Source organism: Acomys russatus, chromosome 26 (genome assembly GCF_903995435.1).
Source record: "Acomys russatus chromosome 26, mAcoRus1.1, whole genome shotgun sequence".
Lineage (NCBI taxonomy): Eukaryota > Metazoa > Chordata > Mammalia > Rodentia > Muridae > Acomys > Acomys russatus.
The window spans coordinates 4210374-4233316 of NC_067162.1; the positions used below are offsets into that span (position 1 = coordinate 4210374).

General features: G+C 46.9%; 1 protein-coding gene across 2 annotated transcripts in view; it reads right to left on the reverse strand.

The window, feature by feature from the left end:
- The window catches only part of Arhgap10 (Rho GTPase activating protein 10), a 261328-nt gene that overhangs the window by 118097 nt on the left and 120288 nt on the right, over window positions 1-22943 (reverse strand). For both annotated transcript variants that reach the window (XR_007833198.1, XM_051169161.1), the window contains exons 8-11: window positions 20179-20308; window positions 18007-18113; window positions 16464-16558; window positions 2522-2603 (exon numbers count right to left, since the gene is read on the reverse strand). Coding sequence is in view for 1 of the 2 variants with exons in the window: in XM_051169161.1 (XP_051025118.1) it covers window positions 2522-2603; window positions 16464-16558; window positions 18007-18113; window positions 20179-20308 (414 nt within the window). In the remaining variant the exon portion in view is untranslated. The remainder of the gene's footprint in view (window positions 1-2521; window positions 2604-16463; window positions 16559-18006; window positions 18114-20178; window positions 20309-22943) is intronic.

Consider the following 22943-nt stretch of genomic DNA (forward strand, 5'->3'; position numbering starts at 1 on the left):
CGTGCACTGCTTCCACATGCCTTGAGTGTTAACACACACTGTAAGACACAACCAAGCCTACCTTTATCCTGAGCACTCTAAGTCAATTACCACACCCAAGGAAGGGGTCACGGGGACTCCCCAACTCACAGCACACAGTGCTACGAAGATGAGGGCTAAAGCAGAGGTGGTCACCTAGATCTACAATCCCAACTTGGAAGATCTGCCACCAACACCCCAGACAGCAGTCTCAGAGGTGAACTGAACTGTGAAGACACCCAGCTGGCGTCAGACCTAGTCAATGTGGGGAAAACCCCACGTGGAACCTATGTGAGAATGCAGAAGAGATGTGCTGCCCTGGTCTATGGGCGTGCTATTGTGCACTCATATGTAAAGGTAAGTGACACAAACAGGACATCTCCCAGGCTGCTTTTCTCTTGCAGAGGCATGCCAAACTGGCAAACAGGACAAGAAAAGTGTCCGCAGTCTCTACGGAACCTGTTACAAGTCTGTGTAAAAGGAACATGTTCCACCTTACAGAGACAGGCTGACGCACGGCTGCATTCTAACCAGAAATGTCCAGTTCACTGTTTCCTGACTGTTTCTAAGCCTGGTACCTGCGTAAGCAGTGATCATCTTGCCTGTGGTTCAGTAAGCCTATCTGAGGCAGCACCGCGGTCACTCGGCTTCTCGCACCGCCTCACTATTTGTAAGCATACCGGCCCGTAAGAAATACACTGCGCCTTACAGTCTCCACACAAACATGTTGCCCATCTCCTTCTTCCCAAGTTCTTGCTGTGGTCTGTTAGTGACCTGGCTCTTTAGAGGCGGAGTCAAATTGGAAGCCTACTTTTTTCACAAAGACTCAGACATGTGCTATTTCTGCTACGCAAGCTCACTGTCTAAAGAACTTCTGGAGGCTCTGGGGAGACCATCTGGGTTAATGAATTGTCTTTACTAAAAAGGATTAAAGGATTAGCATAACTAGAGCTCCATTACTACCAAAGCTCTTATTTTTGAAGCGAGGATCCCTCTCGGTGGCCCTGCCTGTCCTGGAACTCTTTATATAAGCCAGGCTAGCCTTGAACTAAGAGATCCTGCCTCTGCCTCCCAAGTGATGGGATTAAATAAATGCATGACCATGTCTGGTTTGAAAACGCTCTGTGTGTGTGTGTGTGTGTGTGTGTGTGTGTGTGTGTGTGTGTGTGTGTGTGTGTGTGTGTAAGCGTGTAGGTAGGTATTGTGTGAATTTCGATGTCTGTGGAAGCCAAAGGCATTTGATCCTCTGGAGCTGGAGTTACAAGTAGTTATAAGCAACCCAATACTGGTGCTTGGATTGTACTCTGGTCCTCTGCAAGAGCAGTATGCAGTCTGAACCACCGAAGCATCTCTCCAGGCCACTGTCAAAACTCCCAACTAAGGACTCACTAAGTGTGAATAGAAGAGGCAGGTATGAATGCCCAATGGAAAAGTCCTTGCTGGGCATTGGTGAGATCCTGGATTCCATCTTAGCTCCAGAAGAGGACAGAAACAAAGAGATAAGAGTCTGAATTCAGTTCAGATGTGATAACATACAAATCTGATTTGGGATAATTTGGCCAGGGTGGTACATTCTACTAACTAGCACCAAGCTCCAAAGTGTAGTAGCTGGGCTTTCGTCTTCAGACTCCAGACTGCCACAGACCGCCAGCCTCGCGGTCCCTTGCAGGAGAGTTCAGCCTAAAGCAGCACCATGTTACACCCTCTCAGGAAGCTCTACTCGGAACCCTCCTTCCTTACTGGAGGGAACCCCTCTTCCATTTTCAAATCATCCTTTCCCCTAAATCTCCACAGACGTGCAGTGCTTTCCAAGTGAGCCAGGTGGTGCCCACTCCAGCAGACTATTTACAATCGTAACACTTCCCACGGTGTCCTGGAAGTGCATCTGTGGCTTTCTCTTAAAGATGCCCTTCCTAAAAATCCCCAACTGCCAGATTCTGAGGCCAAAGGACAACAACACGGAAGAGAGAACCCACTGCTGCATCAGATACCAGCAGAGAGAATTGAGGTGTCTCTGGGCTGTGTCCCAGCCTTTCCTCCCTGAGGCCACTCTCTAAGGCTATGCTACACTGCACAGTAGAAACCACTGTACTATTATAAACTGTGACGTGTCAGCCCAATATGGGCAGCAGTTTCTAATGCTGCCATGTACTTACTGTCCTGACTCCAGAAACTAAAATAAATACACTGCAAGCTCCTAGTGGACCTGTCACACACCTCCCCCAAAATAACAGTTGAGTAAAATAGGAGAAGTTGAGAAGTTTGCTGACTTTTTCAAAGCAAAGCCAATAAGAGTGGCAAAGTCAAGGAAAAACGGAACTGAAAATGAAGGATGCCCCAGTCCTGCATGCGCTGCAGCTGCCCCAAGATAAACTACCAGAGTGTGGACACGCTTCCAAGAGGAATGCCGACAGCAGTTCCAGCAAGGAGCTGTTCTCAAGGGCTATGAGACAAAGTGAAGGCAGGAATGAGCGCAGCCAGCTGCGCAGGGTTCAGTTCTTACGGCTTCTTTTCCACCCAGGGCCTCCAGCCACTGCTTCCGTTCCTCCTCTGAGAACGCCTGCACGGTCAAGGGGACACCAGGTCTGAAAGACACCAGGAAAACAGGTCAGCTAGGGCTGCCACAAACCCCTCTTCTGTGTCCAAATGTCTGATTATAAGGATTGAATGTTTGTATTAATTTTCAACTACAATAAAAATGTATCACGTAAATTCGCTGTGTAGAACACTTTTAAACATAAATACATTACTATACAACCATGCCTACGACTCACCTCCAGAATGGGGTGGGGTGAGCTGCCTTACTGTGCAGTGCAGGGGAGAGGGCTCTCTAACTGTGCAGCACAGGGGAGGGAGCTGTCTTACTGTGCAGTGCAGGGGAGGGGCTGTCTTACTGTGCAGTGCAGGGGAGAGGGCTCTCTAACTGTGCAGCACAGGGGAGGGAGCTGTCTTACTGTGCAGTGCAGGGGACGGGGCTCCCTTACTGTACAGTGCAGGGGACGGGGCTGTCTTACTGTGCAGTGCAGGGGACGGGGCTGCCTTACTGTGCAGTGCAGGGGACGGGGCTGTCTTACTGTACAGTGCAGGGGACGGGGCTGCCTAACTGTGCAGTGCAGGGGACGGGGCTGTCTTACTGTACAGTGCAGGGGACAGGGCTGTCTTACTGTACAGTGCAGGGGACGGGGCTGTCTTACTGTGCAGTGCAGGGGACGGGGCTGTCTTACTGTACAGTGCAGGGGACAGGGCTGCCTAACTGTGCAGTGCAGGGGACGGGGCTGTCTTACTGTACAGTGCAGGGGACGGGGCTGTCTTACTGTACAGTGCAGGGGACGGGGCTGCCTAACTGTGCAGTGCAGGGGACGGGGCTGTCTTACTGTACAGTGCAGGGGACAGGGCTGCCTAACTGTGCAGTGCAGGGGACGGGGCTGTCTTACTGTGCAGTTTAAGCTGGTCTTGAATTAAATACATTCCTGCCCTCAACCTGAGTGCTGGGGTTACAAGTACAAACAACTCTGCTGTGTCAGGCCAGACAAGTTTTGATCTTGCAAATCTGCACCTCTATGTACAACACTTCCTCCCCATCTACTGCTCTGCGCCCCGTGGCAATTTCTATTGTATACTGTGTCTCCATGAATTTGAATAATCTGAGTGCCACAGATAAGGAAACCACATCCTATTAACATCTTCCAACCAGCTTTTTTTCAGTTATGCAAGGTTCATCCAACTCAGAAGATGTGCCAAAACTGTCTTCCTTTTTAAGGCTGAATAACACTTTATTGTTATTATATATATTAATATTCCCCATCCTAATGTCCATCAAGCATATGCAAATCAACACACAATCACAACACACCTACTAGAATGGCCAGCGTCAAAATTATTAAGAACACCAAATGTTGATGGGGTTGTGGAACAAGGAACCGCTCACCCATCGCTAACCATGACATAAAATTATGCAAACAATGTAATCCACTTTGCGGCTTCCTACAGATAGAAGCAAGCACTCTCTTGCCATTATGACCAGCCAGCCATTTCTTGGTACAATCTTTACACAAGTGCTCTAAGTGGGAAGCAGTCACAACATACTTCAGTAGGTGAGGGTGCAGCCAAACAGAGGATTCGTCAGTACCGAGAAAAGCCCACTATCACACCACAAAAAGACACAGCAACTCATTATTACTTGGAGAAAGAAGTCCACAGGATGCATAATTTCAACTACATGGCAAATCTGGAAAAGACAGAACTACAGAAGCCGTTAAGAAAAGGAAAGCAAAGAAACATTGGAAGGAAGGTACAGAACAGCAGGCATACAGACAGAAAAAGTCCAGAAGGCTTCCACATACTATGGTCAACAACAGAACAAGGAAGAAACCTGCTGCTCCAAGGATCTTCCAGAAACAGCAACAGCAAACAGGAAACTCTCGGTGTAGTGTAGCAACTCTCTGTCAACTACAAAAAGCCCCGAGTTCTGAAAACAAAAGACTTTAAAATGACATTTAGTGGATGCATAGGACAATAAGGCAAGTGTAAGGATAGTGAAATACCAAAAATAAATAACTAAACAAAGAAACAAACAAAGAAATCTGCAGAGCAAGGCACCCAGTAAGGTATGCAGACACCCAGTACGGAAGCAAGCTCACGCAGAAGCCGTGGTGCCGCCGCTGATACAGGAGACAGGACTGAAGGAAAAGTGAACTGTACTGCTGGGCATTTCACTGGCTGCACTGAGGGCACAACTGTTCTGTATTTAATCATGCCCACTGTGTGCCACACACTGCAATGAGCTCTAACCATCATCACCACAGTGATCCTTGGTAAATTCAAAAACAACAGAATGAATCTCATAAAGGAGAAAATAAACCAGGCAAAAGAGAACACTGTCGGAACATTCATCCTCTACTTCAAGCCGTTGTGCTTATCTGTAGGGCGCACGGTTGGAACTGAAATCTGTGGGCGCGCACCCACTAGCCGAAGCTAGTGCTGGCACGCCCTAAGCTTCGCAGCCCCCTCTCGTCCACTTACTGGGAAATGAGCAGTGGTAGTCCCATGGCTGGGAGACAGCTTCCACACGGATACAAGGCCTGTGAAGGATTACCTTTCTTGGGCTGGAGTCCTGGCCTGCATTACAAGGAGACTGCATGCTGAGCAGCACCTCTCACTGCTGTATGCCTCCTGACTGCAGATGTGACCAGCTGTGTCAAGCCCCTGACACCAGGCTTCCGCGCTGCCACAGACAGCACATTTGAACTGTCCAAGAGCAATTCAATGAGTCCCACTTCTCTTTGAGACACAGAGCTTTGCCCACCCCCCTGAAAGGAGACAAGCGACCGTACGGGACAATGCCCCACCCATCTTTGCGCTCCAAAGATGGCGACTCCAAAAGATGTTCAAAGATCCTTGACAAAATGCCTGCCACTGGACTGATTCAGTTGTCATTGGTGCCTTGGGGTCCTTGGCATGTAAGAAGTTTACTTTTCAGTGTGAGGGCTTTGTTCACTATCTTATTAGGTACCTTAATATCCCCACGTAAACAAATGGGTGTAGTAATCAGTATTGATAGGAATACCCACATCCAAAGAAGTTACTCCCAGACTTAGCCTTGGAAATTCTGATTTTTTAAAAAAGAGTCTAGCTGAAACAGCCAAACTGCTCCAACTGTAACAGTTTACAGTAATGTTCTGAGATTCAGACAAGGCTCAGAAACAGCTTTCCCAAAACTAAGTGTAAATCCATCTTATACAGAAGTAAAAGAAATGGAGCACTCAGCCAGAATATGACTAATAGATTCAATAAATGTCTTAAAAAAAAAAAAAAAACAAAAACGTAAGGGACTTCATGACTTGTGTCACCTAGACAAACAGACACTGACTATTACAGTCAAGTGTCTTTTTGGGAAAGGACTATAAACCTCACGATCCTCCGTCCTCCCACCCCCAGAACAGCCTTAAACACGTGTCCTCTCTTCCTCTGTAATCAGGTGGAACTGAGCTACTGTCCTCTCCTTAACCTAGCGGGTTAGGACAAGCACATTCCAGGCAGAGAGGAACAACTATACTTAGTCCAAACACTCTCCAGTCATGAACACTTTCTGGGGTTTGCTAACACCTCATGAGGAAAATAATTTGATGATATAATATCTAGAGCAACAGATCTCATCCTGTGGGTCAGGACCCCTTTGGGGGATGGAGCGACCCTTTCACAGGGGCTGTACATCCTATGCCCTGCATATCAGACATGTACGATTCCTAACAGCAGCAAATGTACAGTGATGAAATAACAATGAATCTGTATCTTTTCTCGATACCGATCTTACCTTGATAATAATGACCTAATTCTGCTGTCTGATTTAAGGTTTTTCTGATACTGTTGAAACACTCAATGACTGTGGCCTCACACTAGTTCCTTTTTTCACTTATCCCACCATGGCATCCTTCTTAAAACCGTTCTGTTGTAACTATTAGCTTGCCCCCTTTTCTACACCTTGAGCTAACACTCCTGAACTCTAAAGTTAAGGTGAGGACCACTATCTTACAAGACTCGTGGCTACTGAACCTCGCTCCCAGGCAAGTGCTCTGTGTACGTATGACTGACAACTGTGGCCAGGATCCTACGAGATCTAACCCTAAATTATCTGCTGCAGATTCCACCTTCAATGTTGGCTACCTGCTAGCAAAGTGGTGCAAGGCACCTCATGAAAGGTGAAGAGGCCCTGCTGTTTGGGTGCTACTCTCTGTTATGACAAACTACCGTATGCTTTTTGTGTGTGTGTGTGTGTGTGTGTGTGTGTGTGTGTGTGTGTGTGTGTGTGTGTGTGTGTGTGTGTGTGTGTGATTTGCTATCTTGAGTGATGACTTCCTCTTTCCTGGAGTCCATTCACCTGTAAGACGGTAGATCAGAGCACTTGAGACTACAGACCACGCCCCTCCCCTCAGCATGCAGGGTCTGTATCATCATTCAGTGTGGAAAAAGATACAGAAAACTATCACCTGCCCTCAGCAACCCCTAAGACCAAGGGATTAGAGTCTCAGAAGGGGAAACTGAGGCAGGAAAGGAGTTTAGTTGAAGCTTCCCACCAGCTAAGAAGCAAGCATTTTAGCACGCTTAACATGTCCTTCCTTCTCCCTTTGAAGCTGACAGCCTGTCCATTTTCTAAAACTCTCACCAGAAATCATTTGTGCAACCCAAGTGGCTCCTGGTTCTATGTTACCAGATTTTAATTCTAACAAAGGAATTCCAGGGGCCACGCTATAACTTCACTTATTTGGGGGAGGAAGGACTCTTAGCAACCTTATGAGATATAACTTGAGACTTACCAAAATGGTACCCGTAGCTAATGCCGAGACACTAACCTCTGACCTCCCTTTCAGAGCTCATCCCTACACCTGGGTACATCTTGCTCTATTCCTATCACCTACTTCTCTGACCTACATATTTATATATGTGTGTGTGTGTGTGTGTGTGTGTGTGTGTGTGTGTGTGTGTGTATATATATTTTTTTTTTTTTTTTAAGTGTTTCTCTGTGTAGCCCTGGCTGTCCTGGACTTGCTTTGCAGGCCAGGCTGGCCTTGAACTCAGTGATCTGCCTGCCTCTGCCTCCTGGAGTACTGGGATTAAAGGTGTGCGCCACCATGTTAATTACTTCCTTTTTTAAAATTTGTATTTGAGTGTTTGCCTATGTGTGTGTAGTGTGCCACATGCATGCCAGGTGCTCTCAGAAGTCAGAAGAGAGCATGAGACTCTTACTGCTGGCACTATACGTTGTGACAGTGTAGGTGCTGGGAATGGAACTGAGGTCCTCTACAAGAGTAGCAAATGTTCTTAACTGCTGAGCCGTCTCTTCAGTCTCGTAAAATTTCTTTCGATAAATTCTGACTGTTCTTTCAGAAGCCCACGCCCATATTCTCGGGAGTGTTTTTCCTTCCTCGTGCACATTTCTGTTTTTAATAGAACAATTCTGCTTCATGCTGGATAAATCCTGAGATCCTCAGATCGGCTAAGCAGAGGTCCCTGAGAGAACTGGGGAACTCCTCAGACTGCTAAGGGTGGTAGCACAGATCTGTGTCCTGTCCCTCAATGCTGACCCACAAGCAGCCGAGTCATTCCTGGATAAGGAATAAAAGAGTTAAATCAGACTGAATTCTATGCCAGCGTTTGGTGCTAGAAATACTGGCTATCTGTATGAGAAAAATAAATAGACTTCTAATCCTTCGCAGACCCTGCCAAATCTTTACAAGTTATACATTAATTACAACCATTGTCACTTTTTTTTTTTTTAATAGAAGAGTTCCTTTTGAACTTGGTGTATACAAAGATCCCAGGGTACAAAAAAAATTCTACCAATTATTTTTAAAAGCTGACTTCACGATGTTTGATAAAGGACTCATGACTCATAGGCACAGTAGTTCAGCCTAGCTCTCTCCCTGTAGTGTTTACCCCTCACGTGCAGAAACCGAGAGCTTGTCTCCACAAAACCCTGGTGCTAAAAGCCTTCTTCACAAAAGCTAATCGTGTCTACAACACATGGGGACTGACCTTCAACACACACTGGGAGACTCACCTCATGCTAACCTCAACTCAGACTTCCTTCAAGTACCAGATCAAGATAAAATGTGACTATCAATGCATCACTATCAATATAGCCACCGTCAGTGAGAAACTGTATGTGCTGAGAGGCACAGAAACCTCAGTACAGGGGATGTTTCCATGCTACCTGGTCTCTGCCTACCAGTTCTACTGTGATTTTTTTTTTAAATAACTAGCTTTCCTAGTGTTAAGTAGGAACTTAAAACGTTTGTATGGCTCGCCATTTACCTTTACGTCATTATTTGTACTGTAACCAAATTAAACTGGCGCTGCACTGTTTAGAGAAATAAACACTGCATACATGCATTTACATAAAGCAATATAACTCTACAAACATTTGTTGGTATCTGTCTATCAGATACAGCAACTTCTCAACAGTAAAGCCACTGTGTGTTGAACAGATGACACTGCATATCTGGACACCGGTTTGTGCACTTCAGGTCTCTACCCACGAGATGGCTGCAGCAACTGCCCACGTCTTCCACCACCACCCACTGACCCCCAACGGCAACCTACTCTTACCCCTAACCCTCATCCCCACCCCACCCTCAAACACAAGCGAGGCCAGTTTTAAAGCATCTCCACACAAATGTGCAAACTGTCAACAGCTGAGAAGTGCTGACCAGCAGGGCTTTGCTCAGCACCTCCTATGACTCATTTTGTCCTGGACAGCTATTTCTCAGAGTTTCCCAAGTGTCACCTATTCTAGGGAAAAAAAAAAAAAAGTTTAGGACTTGGAATATCGCTCAGTGATAGAGCCTGTGTGTAGCAGGCCTAAAGCCAGACTCCAGCCCAGACTGTTTAGAACTCACTTCTCAGCAGGCTGCAGTGTCTGCTGCGTTGCAGGAACCTGAGAGGCTGAGGCACGTAGCGCAGCCTGAGGCAACTCAACAAGATCCTGTATCAGAAACGGTCAGGTAACGTCGGGGTCATAGCGCAGAGGCTCAGTGGCAAAGCACTTGGATAGCCCTTGCAAAGCTGTGCGTTCAAACCTCATTACGGCAAGAAGAAGAAGAAAAGAAGAATGCTTTTCTCTAGCAAGACATGGCCAGCTAGCGTGCACCATTAAAGTGTCCCTGTTCCCTGCTACCCTGTAATTTCACTAAAAGCCCCGGGCCTTTCATCACTGTTGTTTTTCTCGTGTCTCATCGTCACCCTCAGTACCAACTAACAGTTGTCCACGAGCCTGGGTGAGGTGAAGCTAACAGGTACTGCTCCTCTCAGCGTGCAGCGCAAGCATCCAAACCACTGGTCAAGCCAATCGCATGAGCCACGAGCAGCATGCTCTGACTTCCAGTCTGAAGAGCAGAGCTGCAGCCCACTCAGAGACCTGAGTCGCTGGTGAACAGGCATGCCATGCCACCCAAGGCTTCAGTACAGCACATGAGTGCAGGAAACGCAAAGGCAACGTTCCAATCTCAAGATGCAGCCTAGCTGTAACTCCATCGGAACGCTGATCGCAAAAGCATGCAACCTCTGAAAAATATGCACAACAACCACACTATTAGAAAATTGGAGGCAGGCATCTTGAGCCTGAATGAGCCAGGCACAGAAAGAAGCCAGAACGGACACAAAATGTTCAGCGTCAACCCTGACCTGGCTGCGTTTGGTGTCCCAAACAAGAAACAGGAAAACTAACATAAAGCTATGTTGACTATTTCCAAAACTAATGAATCTATCCAAATTTGATCTGAACTAAAGACCAGAACTGTAGAGAAACTCGTGACTCCTATGCAGGAAGATCAGATGCCTGCCCAGACTCATGAGGGCTCATCCACCACGCCAATTCTTTCCAACATAAAAATATACAAAGTAGCAAAAATAGATGCTTGGAAATAAGGAAAAATTTAGAGTAAGAGCATGCAACCAACTGTGAAATTGCTATTCAGAAAATCTAACAGGAAGTGTGCAGAAGCTTATCCACAGTGCTCACACTCCAGGGCGGGCTAACTATACTCTTCCTTAAGCAAAATGAAACCCCGGTCTCACGCTGCCGCAGAAGAAAGCCTAGCTGGCAGGCCTGACTGAATCTAAGCCCAGTTCCGTCTCTTTGGGGTAGCAGTTCAGTTTCAGTTAGTCCAGTACAAATGCGATGAGCGCTACATCTGGTGCTACAGAAACAAGTAACGCTGAGGGAGACAGAGCCCCACTCTCATGGACACCATAATCCAACAGGAGGAGGGTAGATTACTTGCAATTCCTCCTAGTCTCCTGAGCCAGAAATCAGGGAGATAGACAAGAACACAGCCTATCACACCTAAACTTCTAACTAACACCTTGAGGATTTCAGAATTATAGAGACTTCAGTGTACACTCACCACCTCATACTTAGTCCACTAGGATTTTTTCTAAGATTATTTTAAAATATATGTTTATGTTGGGCTGGGAATGTATACACAGAAGTACAGTGCCTACAGAGACCAGAAGAGGGTGCCAGATCCCAAAAGCAGAAGTTACAGACAGCTGCATACACCTCGTGTGGTGCTGGCAATCAAACCACAGACTTCTGCACGACCAGTACCTGCTCTTAACGGCTGAGCCACCGCCCTAGCCCACTGGTGTTTGCTCCAGAAAAGAATAGCATGATTTGAGGTGAGGGGATCTTGCCCCCTAAACCACTGCATACTAGTAACAGCAAACACAAATAGATACTTCTCTACTGAGAAATGAAGACATTAAGCCAAAAGCAATAGGAGTGTATAGCCCAAAAACAAATGTTGGACTCATTCTGAAAACCCAGGGAAATCATAAAGAAAATACATTATGATTGTGAATAACTTTCCAAATTAGCCAGAGAGTTAGAAAAAGGTAAGACTTAAGCCAATAAAACTTCTTATAACATTTATAGATCAGTGCTTATGTAAGATTGAATTCATATGCATTTATAAAATGCTAGATCCCATCAAAAATATATAATTTCCCTTTAAAACAAAAAAAGCAGGGAACTAGGAAAATAGCTTAGTGGTACAAACTTCCTACTGTGTACAAAGCCCTGGGTGGCAACACTAGTAGTACCCAAAAATAATGACAATTTTAAAAAATATTTTGGCCAGGCAGTAGTGGCACATTCCTTTAATCCCAGCACTCAAGAGGCAGATGCAGGCGGAGCTCTGAGTTTGAGGCCAGCCTGGTCTACAGAGAGCATTTCAGGACAGGCAGGGCTACACAAAGAAACCCCATCTTGGAAAACCAAAAAAAGAAAGAAAGAAAACTTGGAAAAATTATAAAAGCAACATATGACTTCTGACTGTGAAATGCCTCTGAGCCATCCCAGCAGGAATATAGAAGGGGGCCCGACTGATGTTCGGAGGAGGGGAAAACACATCTGGCCATCACCAATATGGCAATAAAATTATGAGCTACACAAGGTCAAGAGGTGATTAAGACCAGAGAATTCCACAGGACCTGGGAAATGAGCTGGAGAAGATGGCACAAAACAAAAATGGCAGCAAGGTAGGAAGACACCAAGAAGTATGGCGTCCCTGAAACAAAGGAGCCCACTGTATCGCAGGGCAGAGTGGGCCCTGAGCAGAGAACACTGCACAGAGGACCAGACAGAACACCTGTAGCAGGGGGACAGGCCGACAGCACCGAGGAAAGACACCCGAGACGGCAACAGGATACCCTTCTGCAGAGCTTTTCCTGTTTATGGAAGAAAAGAAACGGGCAGCAGATGAAAGGAAAAGGGTCACTGATGATATGACAGCAGCTTTCTAGAAGACCGATGAAAGCACATGGCGGATGCCGACGGGAGGCAGAGTCAGCATGAAGACCAGCTACAAAACTGCAAAGACTTAAGGAAATATTAGGACAAGTGGGTGGCGGCAAGCAATGAAAGCACCAACGACTACAGACAGTCTTTAAAGTCTCTTTATAGATAGTCTTTAAAATACCCTAAGGCATATAAATTAATAATGATAATGATGATGATAATAATAATAATAATAACAATAATAATGTGGGAAGGACGGCTCGGAAGTTTAAAGCACCGGCTGCTTTGCAGAGGACCTGGTTTTGGCTCCCAACACTCACATGGTAGCTAACAGCCATCTTAAACTCCAGTTCCAGGGGATCTGGCGCCCTCTTCTGGCCCCTGTAGGCACAGTATGGACATGGTGCAGCCAAACAAACCCTCAAACACATAACATAAATGGGGCTTAGAGATGGCTCATAGTTGAAACACTTGCTACTACTCTTACAGAAAACCCACATTAGATTCCTGGCACCCACAGGGCAGCTTCCAACCATCTGTAACTCCAGTTCCAGTGTTTCCAATGCCCTCTCTGGCCTCCATTCATTTTAAACAAATAAATATTAAAGGGGCAGGGAAGCACGCAACAGATGCTGCAGAGGAACCTGTGATGGCTGCTCTTGGTTGTCAACTTGATTACATCAGGAATGAACTACGATCCAGAAATGGAGGGCACACCTGCGAGAGATGTTCTGCTTGGTCTGAAGCAGGTGAACATACTTCTAGTCCAGGCCTTTGAGGTAGGAAGACACATGTCTCTTCAACCTGGGACACACTTTCTGCTGGAAGTCTATTTTAGAACAAAGAAGAAACTTTTCTCTTTGCCTGTTTCCCCTCGCCTTGATGACACAGTCACTCCTTCACGGGCACTGGGGCCCACTTCTTTGGGATTGCGGCACACACCGAAAGCCAGCTCAAACATCCAGCTGTGTAGACTAAGAGAGTAGTGGACTCTTGGACTTTCCATTCACAGCCAGCCAGTATTGGATTAGCTGGACTTTAGTCTGTTAAGTCATTCCAATCAAACCCGTGTGTGTGTGTGTGTGTGTGTGTGTGTGTGTGTGTGTGTGTGTGTGTGTGTGTGTGTGTGTAGGAATGTTGACTCAGAACATAGCTGTTCTGTCTAGATATCACATTCAAAGACCTTCTAGATCTGTGTGATCCGGCTGGACTACAAACATGCTTTTAATCCAGGAGACACAGGCAAGCAAATTCAAGTTCAAGGCCGGCCTGGTATAGAGCAAGTATCAGGTAAAGAAAACCTTAGATCCCAGCATTGTGGCTCACGCCTTTAATCCAAAATGAAGGAGAAGCTGGTTTGCAGAAAGAAGCACCCATGTTTGAAAGTGATGTCTAATTGAGTGTCCGAAAAGATTTGATAGAATAGGATACGCCCAACTCTCATGAGAAGAGAAAGGGAAAGGAAGCTGCTTAAGAGGCAGTTTTTCAGAGAAAGGAGGCAGGTTTACCAGGACAGTAATAGAGAGACGGGTTGCAGAGAGAGAACTCAGGTGAAGATGGAACGAGCCAGAAAATGAGAAGAAGCCAGAAGATTAGAGCAGATTGCTGAGTTAGTCTGAGGTCAAGCAGAGCAATTCCGGGCCAAGAGAGAAGCCAGATTTAATAAGTCAGCTGGGAGAGGAGCTTGAGCCAGAACAGGCGCGTTGAATGACCCAGCCCAGAGCTCAGGAAGAACAAGTAAGGGTGAGCTTAATCAGCAGTAAGTCTCAGAGGCTGAAAGCATGCTAGGCTTGGGTTAGATTGTACAGAGGCTAGAAGCTTCCAGGACTAAGCCTAGGTCAGCAGAAGGAGTCAGTGAGCCTCCCAGACAACAACTGAGACAGAAGAATATCACACACACACACACACGGGAGGGGGGTGGAGGAGAGAGTTAGAGACAGGTCTTCATTCTGTAAGTTGTTACTCTAGAGAAACCTGGCTAACGCTGGGAGGGGCCACGGTCCCACTAACAAGCAGAGCCGGGAAGGATGGGAGAAGGCTGGCACTGGTACAGAATGGGGTCACTCCGTCAAGGTTCAGGAGCCCCCCAAGGAGACCACCAAGTCTGGTGGATCTGGATCCAGGGGGGCCTGCACAAACCGTTGCACCAACCAAGGACATTGCACGAAGTAAACCTAGACCCCCTGTTCAGATCTAGCCAATGGGCAGCTCATTTTCCATGGCTGTAGAGGAGCGGGTGGGCACTGCCTCTGACATTAACTCTGGTGTCCCAATTTGATCATTTTCCCTTGGTGGGGAGGCCCAGAAGCACACAGAGGAATGGGATGCAGGTTATCCGGATGAGACCTGATATGCTATGGTCATAATGTGGGAGAGGAGGTCACCTTCTGTCAGAGGTCTAGAGGATGGGGTGGGGGGCGGGAGGGACCTCTAAGACTTAACAAATACTAGGAACTGAGGTGGGCACATGAGAGAACAGGGGCTCCTCTTTAATAAGAGAATTCTCTTAGACGATTTATATATGTGTATGTGTCAATTTTTTTGAAAAAGGGGTCCTTATAAATAATTTTTAAACCATTAGAACAGGTTTTCTATAAGTTCCCTATCTACTTTGAAGTTATTATCATAGCCAGGCATGGGGTACAACAAGCCTTTCACCCCAGCACTGGACAGACCGAGACAGAGGGATTGTAGGCTAGCCTACTCTACCTCACAAGACTTTATCTCAAAAGAAAGTTGGCCTTTATACGTGAAGATAACTTAGTAGTAATCTGTCACTCGTGTTTCTGAGTACCAGAGAGGGGTTTACAATCATGTAAAGATGGTGGCCAACAAAAACCACTCAGCATCATCAATGTCTGTCCCTAAAAGCCGGTGCTTCAGCAAGCATGACACAGCTGCGTTCAAACAGCGTGTGAAAGTGCTAGACAGCTGCTCTCGGAGCCGTCACCCCGCTTAAGGCGGCACCCAGCAGAGCAGGCTTCTGAAGAAGCAACGTGACTGCACAGAGTTCTGCCAGCCCCGGCAGCACAGTAGTTAGGGACCCGCCTTCCCCGGCAAAATGCCCAAGTTCAAACCTCAGCTCTTCCACTTGACAGCACAGGATCCTCACCTCAAACACTTGGTGCTTCGGTTTCTCACCCGAGAGAGATGTGGTGAGGCTGAAACAAACGACACAAGGACCCAGGGAGGACTTGGCCGACGGTGGCTACAGACGGCTCCTCTCGACAGATACAAACACGTATCTTACAGGCTACTGACCAGTTCGCAGTGACTGGCTTCAACCTTAGCCTCTTCAAACAACACACTCGTTCTGTCACAATCTTGGCAAAGTGCTTCTTTATATACCTGTCCTTGTCACAGTCCTGCCACAGTGGTCAGGGTGTTTAAGGGCACATTTTTGTACAACCCGACTTCAGTGGATTTCCCTCCTCTGTACTAACTCTATTCTCAGCTAGATCATGTAAGGAAAGCAGCAACGGTTAGGTTTGACCTTAAAAAAGTTTGCTCTTAATATTCTCCCCTTTGGAAAACAATTAAACACGCATCAAAGGGGTTGTCTAAGAACTCCCATCCTACAGTCACACTAGGGGTGGCAAGGGACCCCCATCCAGGCGACACGGAGTGCTCCCAGATGTTAGCACCAGGTATGGTCCCTTATTCCCGCCTCTCTGCCAAACACTTTTTAAAAACTGAACGTTTGAAAGTTATTTAGTAAGCGCAGTCTTTGACGATGCTTAACGGGCTGCCTAAGGCCTCCACCACAGAACGAGCACGCCCACTCAGAACACACCCGGGAGCGCTGCTTCTGCGCTGCTGAGACAAGCACTTGCTGTTCACTTGACCGCACACCACTCGCAGTCGCTCTCACCATTCCTGCCGTCAATCAGAGCTGCAATGGCAAAGAAATGCTCACGGTTTCTCTTTCAGGTGACGGCACGGGTTAGAAGGATTCCAGTCTGCAGCCAAGATAAAGCTATGGCCCTACAACTACACAGTGACCCACAACAGTTTACAATGAAGATATAGCCCGGAAACACAACAACAAGGGACATGTTTCTAGTTCACAGAAATCACTCTTTCAACTCGTATTCAAAACTGTACTTTCAGTGGGTTTTGATATCATATCTAATAAATTCCAATAACTTACCTGTCAGCAGCCTCAATGTCGAAACAAAACCTTCTGTCAATGGAGTCAGTATACCTTTTGGTGCATTCTTTCAAAAAGAACACCTCTCCGTCCCCCTGCGAACAAGCATTTGCATACTTAGAACTGCGCACACACTCCACCACTCGTGGCCCACAGGAGCCAGAGGCTAGCCCTTTTCTCTCTGAAGCTTCTTTGCTCCTTCTCCGAGGATTTCTTGTTCTTGCTTGAGGCAGAACCGCTAAGCAGACTTCATAAACACTGACCATGGGACAGATGACAACAACATCCGGGCACTACCGTGATGGCCTGCTTGTCAACACATTCTTTTGTAAAGAGTCAAAATGTGCTTTAATATCACACTATATTTCACCTGTGTCATTATCAGCGTGGCCACTATTAGCCTATGAACAGTGCAATTCCACAAGGACTGATGGGAAAGCACACAACAGGGCTGAGATCACAAGAATATCTACACTAACATGGGAGCCAGTCTCTCTGGGCAGGTCCACCCTCCCTCAGAGAGTCAGCCTGGGGTAGAGACAGACCCACACAGTGGGCTCAGCACGGAGCCATGGTAGGAAGTCTAATCCCACAACTAGGATTTTACAGAAATATGACAATCCATTAAAAAACATTTTAATCCAAGGTAAGTGTCTGAAACATCACAACGATATTCTAAACTGCATCATTTGTCATTTGGAGCCTAAAATGGAAGGAGAAACACCTTAGAGCCTGAACTGATTACAACAGCAAACTAAGGCTCTCAAAGCAAATACCCCGAACCCCTTTCTACAGGGGACAGTCAGCCTTGCCTCAGCCTCTGCTGGGTGGCTGTTTCCCATGGAAACCCCATCACTACAGAAGACTCCTTCTTGCAACCTGCTTTAAGGCCTTGTTTGTTTCTGGAAGAACCAAAGGGATTGCAAATAAGAATCAGCTTGGATTAATTCTGAATTCACCTAAGCAAAATGCCACCCAACCACTCCAGGCAAGCAACAAACTTAGCTGTTTTCTTAAATACGTGGTCAATTATGCTCACCACTAGTGGGAGAGCTGCACCCCAGACACCAGGGCTTGCTGCCGTTCAGTGGCCACAGGGAACCCCCCTCCTTGCAGCCAGCGCCCATGGCCTGATTATCATGGGTGGCCCTGGGATGAACAGCTATCTAAACAGGCAACAGCCACATGAAAACTCTCCTCGCCTGAGTGAGTGAGAGGGAATTCAGTAGAGACCACTGCACCTCTCAGGGTTTAGCCTATGAATATACAGTGGCACGTGAACACGCAGAATCTCATACGTATATATGAGCTGTCCATAAGTCACAAGAGCTTAGTGCAGGAATTGTCTTTCTCTTCTAAAACAATGGCCTAAAAATTCTGTTGTCTGTTTAAAAATCTAACTGTAAGGCCCAGGTGTGATTCAAATACAAGACAAAGATTTTAATTGTAAAACTCAATTTCTCAATAGTCAATATGGCTCTACTAAATGAAAAGCCACAGTATCTCTCATATAAAATACAAAAACTAACATTCAAATACTTACCAGTTTCCCTCCAGATCTGTGCTCAAACGGGATCATGTTGAATTTCTTGGCTGTTTTCCGATACATGCAGTAGTGTTTGACCCAACTTGACCCAAAAGGAGCAGGCCCTTCAACAAAGCACAGATGCTTGTGTTTCTACTTACGAGGAGGCAGACATGTACAGCCGAAGCGCATTACTGCACAGCTCATCCAGGGAGAGCAGAAAAATGCAGAGGCTTAGCTGGGCGGTGGTGGCGCACACCTTTAATCCCAGCACTCAGGGAGGCAGAAACAGGTGGATCTCTGTGAGTTCAAGGCCAGCCTGGTCTATACAGCAAGTTCCAGGACAACCAGGGCTACAAAGAGAAACCCTGACTCATAAAAACAAACAAATAAAAACAGAAGAAAGCTAATGCAGGGGCTAACAGAAGGGTAAGGCTGGGGGAGAGAAAGTCCTCAGAGCACTGTGACACCTGATTTTATTTTCAGCAGGTAAGTGTGAGTTAGGACACAGGGTGACTCAGTGTGTACAGTACTTACAACCCAGACCTGAGGGCCTGAGTGCAATCCCCAGATCCCACAGTGGAGAGAGAGCCAACTCCCAAAGGCTGGCCCCCGTCCACACAGGCTCTGTCACACTCACGCTCAACAGCAATGGTCACAGTAAATGCAATACTTTGTAGTGTGCTAGAACACCCAAGAGCTACGTGGGCATTCCTGGTTAAACAGAGAAAGGACAACACCTCACTGCCTGGTTAGCTCCAGCTGGATACACAGACAGCACCACTCCCACACGACTCTGTCCTCTAGCAGGTCAATATGAAAGCCAGCTACCTCAGCCACACCGAACAAATGAAAGTATGAATGAAGCCCTGAGCAAAGCTAAACTAAGCTCAGAAGGAACTAAGCATTCAATACATCTGACTGGTTGAAAAATTCGACTCAGAACTTTGGATGAGGTTTTCTCTCTTTACTTTCCAACTAGGAGCCGTAGGTCATATCTGAACAAAGCAACTGTGCAAGGATTAATCTACATCCCAAAGAGTCCCTAGCTGAACCATGAGTCCTAACTCTAACCACATCTAGACTGACTGGGTGACGAGACATCACCGCCACAAGGGACTCACAGAGTTCTCAGTAGGTTAGTTCCCATGCCAGTAGTGTGTGCATCCGTGCATACATGTGCATGTGGAGGGTTCTCATGCACATCACATGTCCACGGAGGCTTGAGGCCAGTGCTGACATCGGTATCATCCAATATTACTCTATACCTTCTCTCTTTAAAAAAAAAAAAAATAATATATATATATATATATATATATATATATATATATATATATATGTGTGTGTGTGTGTGTGTGTATATATATATATATAAACATAACAGTGTTCTGCCTGCATGGACACCTGCAGGCCAGAAGAGGGCATCAGATCTCATTATAGACGGTTATGAGTCACCATGTGGTTGCTGGGAATTGACCTCAGGACCTCTGGAAGAGCAGCCAGTGCCCTTAACCTCTGAGCCATCTCTCCAGCCCCACTTTCTCTTTTATCAAGGGCCGGGCGGTTTTTGTTTTTCAAACAGAGTTTCTCCATGTAGCCCTGGCTGTCCTCACACTCACTCTGTAGACCTGGCTGGCCTCGACCTCACAGAGGTCCACCTGCCTCTCTGTCCTGAGGGTTCCACCTTATCATTTGAAGACTGTGCCTCTCATTTGACCCAGGAAGCTCACCAACTGCCTGGACTGGCGGCCCAGTGTGAGCCAAGGGTCTGCTCGTCTCCACCTGGCTCAGCACTAGGGTTACACACGGATGGATCAGCACTAGGGTTACACACGGGTGGATCTGCACTAGGGTCACACACGGGTGGATCAGCACTAGGGTTACACACGGGTGGATCAGCACTAGGGTTACACATGGGTGGATAGCACTAGGGTCACACACAGGTGGATCAGCACTAGGGTTACACACGGGTGAATCAGCACTAGGGTCCCACATGGGTGGATCAGCACTAGGGTTACACACTGGTGGCCTCAGCACTAGGGTTACACACTGGTAGCAACACCTGGCTGGCCTGGACATGCACCTGCCTGTCCCTGTCAAGTGCTGGCATTAAAGGTATGTGCCACCACCACCCAGCTTGTAACATGAATTTTTAAGCATCCACTCAGCCTATGTTTGCAGAATTCTTACTTTTTTCCTGGACATACAGGTAGCCTTCTGCTGTGAACTGGCTTGCTCGCTTGTGGTCCTTGGGATTCTGTCTGATTTTATTCATAAGCTCCTCCACTTCTGACCTGGTTCCCTCAAATCGATTCCGTGTCTGAAACAGAAAAGGGGGGGAAAAAAAAACAGATAAACTCCAACTTCTCCTGTGATTTTTTTTTTTGTGTGTGTGTGTGCATACATTTTAATGTCTTTGTGCAACCGAAATTAAACCTGCAGAACTCAGAAAATCCTCATTCTTGAAAGTGTGCCTCCTTACTGAGATTCATATTCAAAGACAACAAAACAGAATAGGAAAATAGCCAGTGCAGAAGATGAGCCAATGAAGCCAGAGATGGCTAGCTTCCGTGTTGCCAGTATAAATTTCCCGCCTTCGTGCTTCCTGTTTTTGTTGTATCTTAGATTTAAAGAGCCAATACGCCACATGACGTCCATGTACCTGGGAGAATAGCGGTGTTGGCACGATCCACCCGATCCCAGCTGCCACTGCTATAGCAGCTACTTGAGCAGCCTGAGTCTGAACGTCATTCTTCTCTGTGAGCTAACAGAGTCAGTATCCACTTTGCCAGACTGTGGTACCTACACTACAAAACGGCATTTCTTCCCTCAGAAAGATGAGGAGGTGAAGATCTCAAGCTCACCAGCAAATGTCCACGCATCTGAAGAGGCTCACGACACAGGAGGCTACCAATACCTGCTGCCGGGCAGATGCTCTGCACAGTGTGCGCGCTGAAGGGACAGAGCAACCACAGCCCGTGCTGGCGAGTCATCAGTCAGGCTCAAAAGTAATTGCATTAATAGCGAAAACAAACAAACAAAAAATTGCTGATGTGAAACTTCAAAGGGGCTCAGACAAAAAATTATTATTAAAAATTTTTCCTCTCTTCTTCCTACAGTGAAAAGGGCTGTCAAAGCTCATGAGGGTAGAAAAAAGCCAGAAAAGATGGAGTAATCGTACCTTTCTCCTAAGGGGATGGAGAGACTGATGAGTGCAGGCTGTGAAAAATAAAACTACTTCTAGAGCTTTATTTTAAACAGAAACTAAGAGCCAATATAGAAGAAAAACCTTTCTATATCCTTTAGGAAAATAAAAGGCCAGGTTTGGTGATGTACACTTTTGATCCCAGCACTCTAGACCTCTGAATTTGAGGCCAGCTTGATCTACAGGGCAAGTTCTAGGAGAGCCAGGGCTGCACAGAGAAACCTTGTCAGATGCATAGATAGATAGATAGATAGATAGATAGATAGATAGATAGATAGATAGATAGATAGATAGATACATACATACATACATACATGGCGATACAAGACTGCCAAAAGGGCTGCCAGTGTCCCTTCTCCTCGTCTCCGGCATCTCCCATGTCTGTCTGTTTATACTGATTCCACACTGGCTTTATTCTCCTCATCACTTCAGTGAGCTTCCTTCCAATCCTCACTTCCTCCATACGAGACTGTAACGGACATGGCCCACACGCATGCATACATCCTGTCTCTTTAAACCAATGGGCTCTCCACACAACACTCCCGTAGTGTGACGCATGCCCTAAGTGTCCTCCGGGGTCCACCTAGGGGCCAGGCCATATGGCATGAGCCTTTTATTCTCTGAGCAGTTTCCTGTCCTCCGGGCTAGCAGGGATTCTCACGCTGGCACTCAGTGTCCCTGACACTGTCCCAGGACCCACTGCTTCTTCTGAGGAGCCCAGCTGCTCTCACCGGAAAGAGGCATCAGGTTCAGTGTGTTCATGGTTTCTGTTCCTTCTAAGACTTCTGTGCAGGTAGATCTGGGCAACACACACACACACACACACACACACACTCACGCTTTATCACATGCATACACGTTCACACTCTCACTCGTATACACACATGCAACGCAGCACCACTACAACTACACTATAAAAAAACGGTGACTTCATACAAGTGAGCTGGCCTCGAGCCCAGGCCCTGAGGCTTGTGTGAAGCCCATCCTTTCCCCCCAGGTTTACGTGCTCCTACCCAGAACCCTGGCTCCTAGTGTCATCAGTGTATTTTTTTTTTTTATCCACTCAGCACACTTGCACAATGTAGCAGTGTGACCAGGCTCCCAATGCTCGGCTGCTGCTATTTGGAGGCCAGCTCTGCTTCTGCCTCATGAGGCAACCCCTCAGCTTCTGCCACAGCCGCCATGCCCCCCACCTCTGCTCCACCAGCCCAGACTCCAACCTCAGGGAACCATAAGCCCAAATAATAAGCCCCTTCCTCTATCAGAATAGAAAAGCAACTAAGACACCTTCAAATAAGGCTTGGAGGGCGCAGGGCGAGACAATGACTGATTCCAAGTATAGACCACCATTTTTTCAGTAAGGTTTTTCCATTTCAGTCAGCTTCAGGACTTTATTCCCAGAGCAAAAGAAGGCAGAGGGTGATTAACAGCGCGAAGAAATAAACAAACAAAAACCAGGAAGGGAGGGTTCCCCTGACGGACAGACAGACAGACCAACCAACACACCTCAGTAAAACTTCATATCCACTCAACAGACCCATATGGGTGGAGGTGGATGGAAGGGAAACGTGGGCCAGCAGACCCCAGGGAACAGCTCACCAGGCCTTCAGACCCCAAACCCACAGAGCAGAGCACAGAGTGGCGAGCCAAGGTTTGCCAGGAGTGCCCAAATCTCAGCCCTCGCCATTAAGTAAGCCTCCTGCTCCCCTACACAATGTTAAAGCCCAGAGAGGGGGGTGGACAGCCTTGC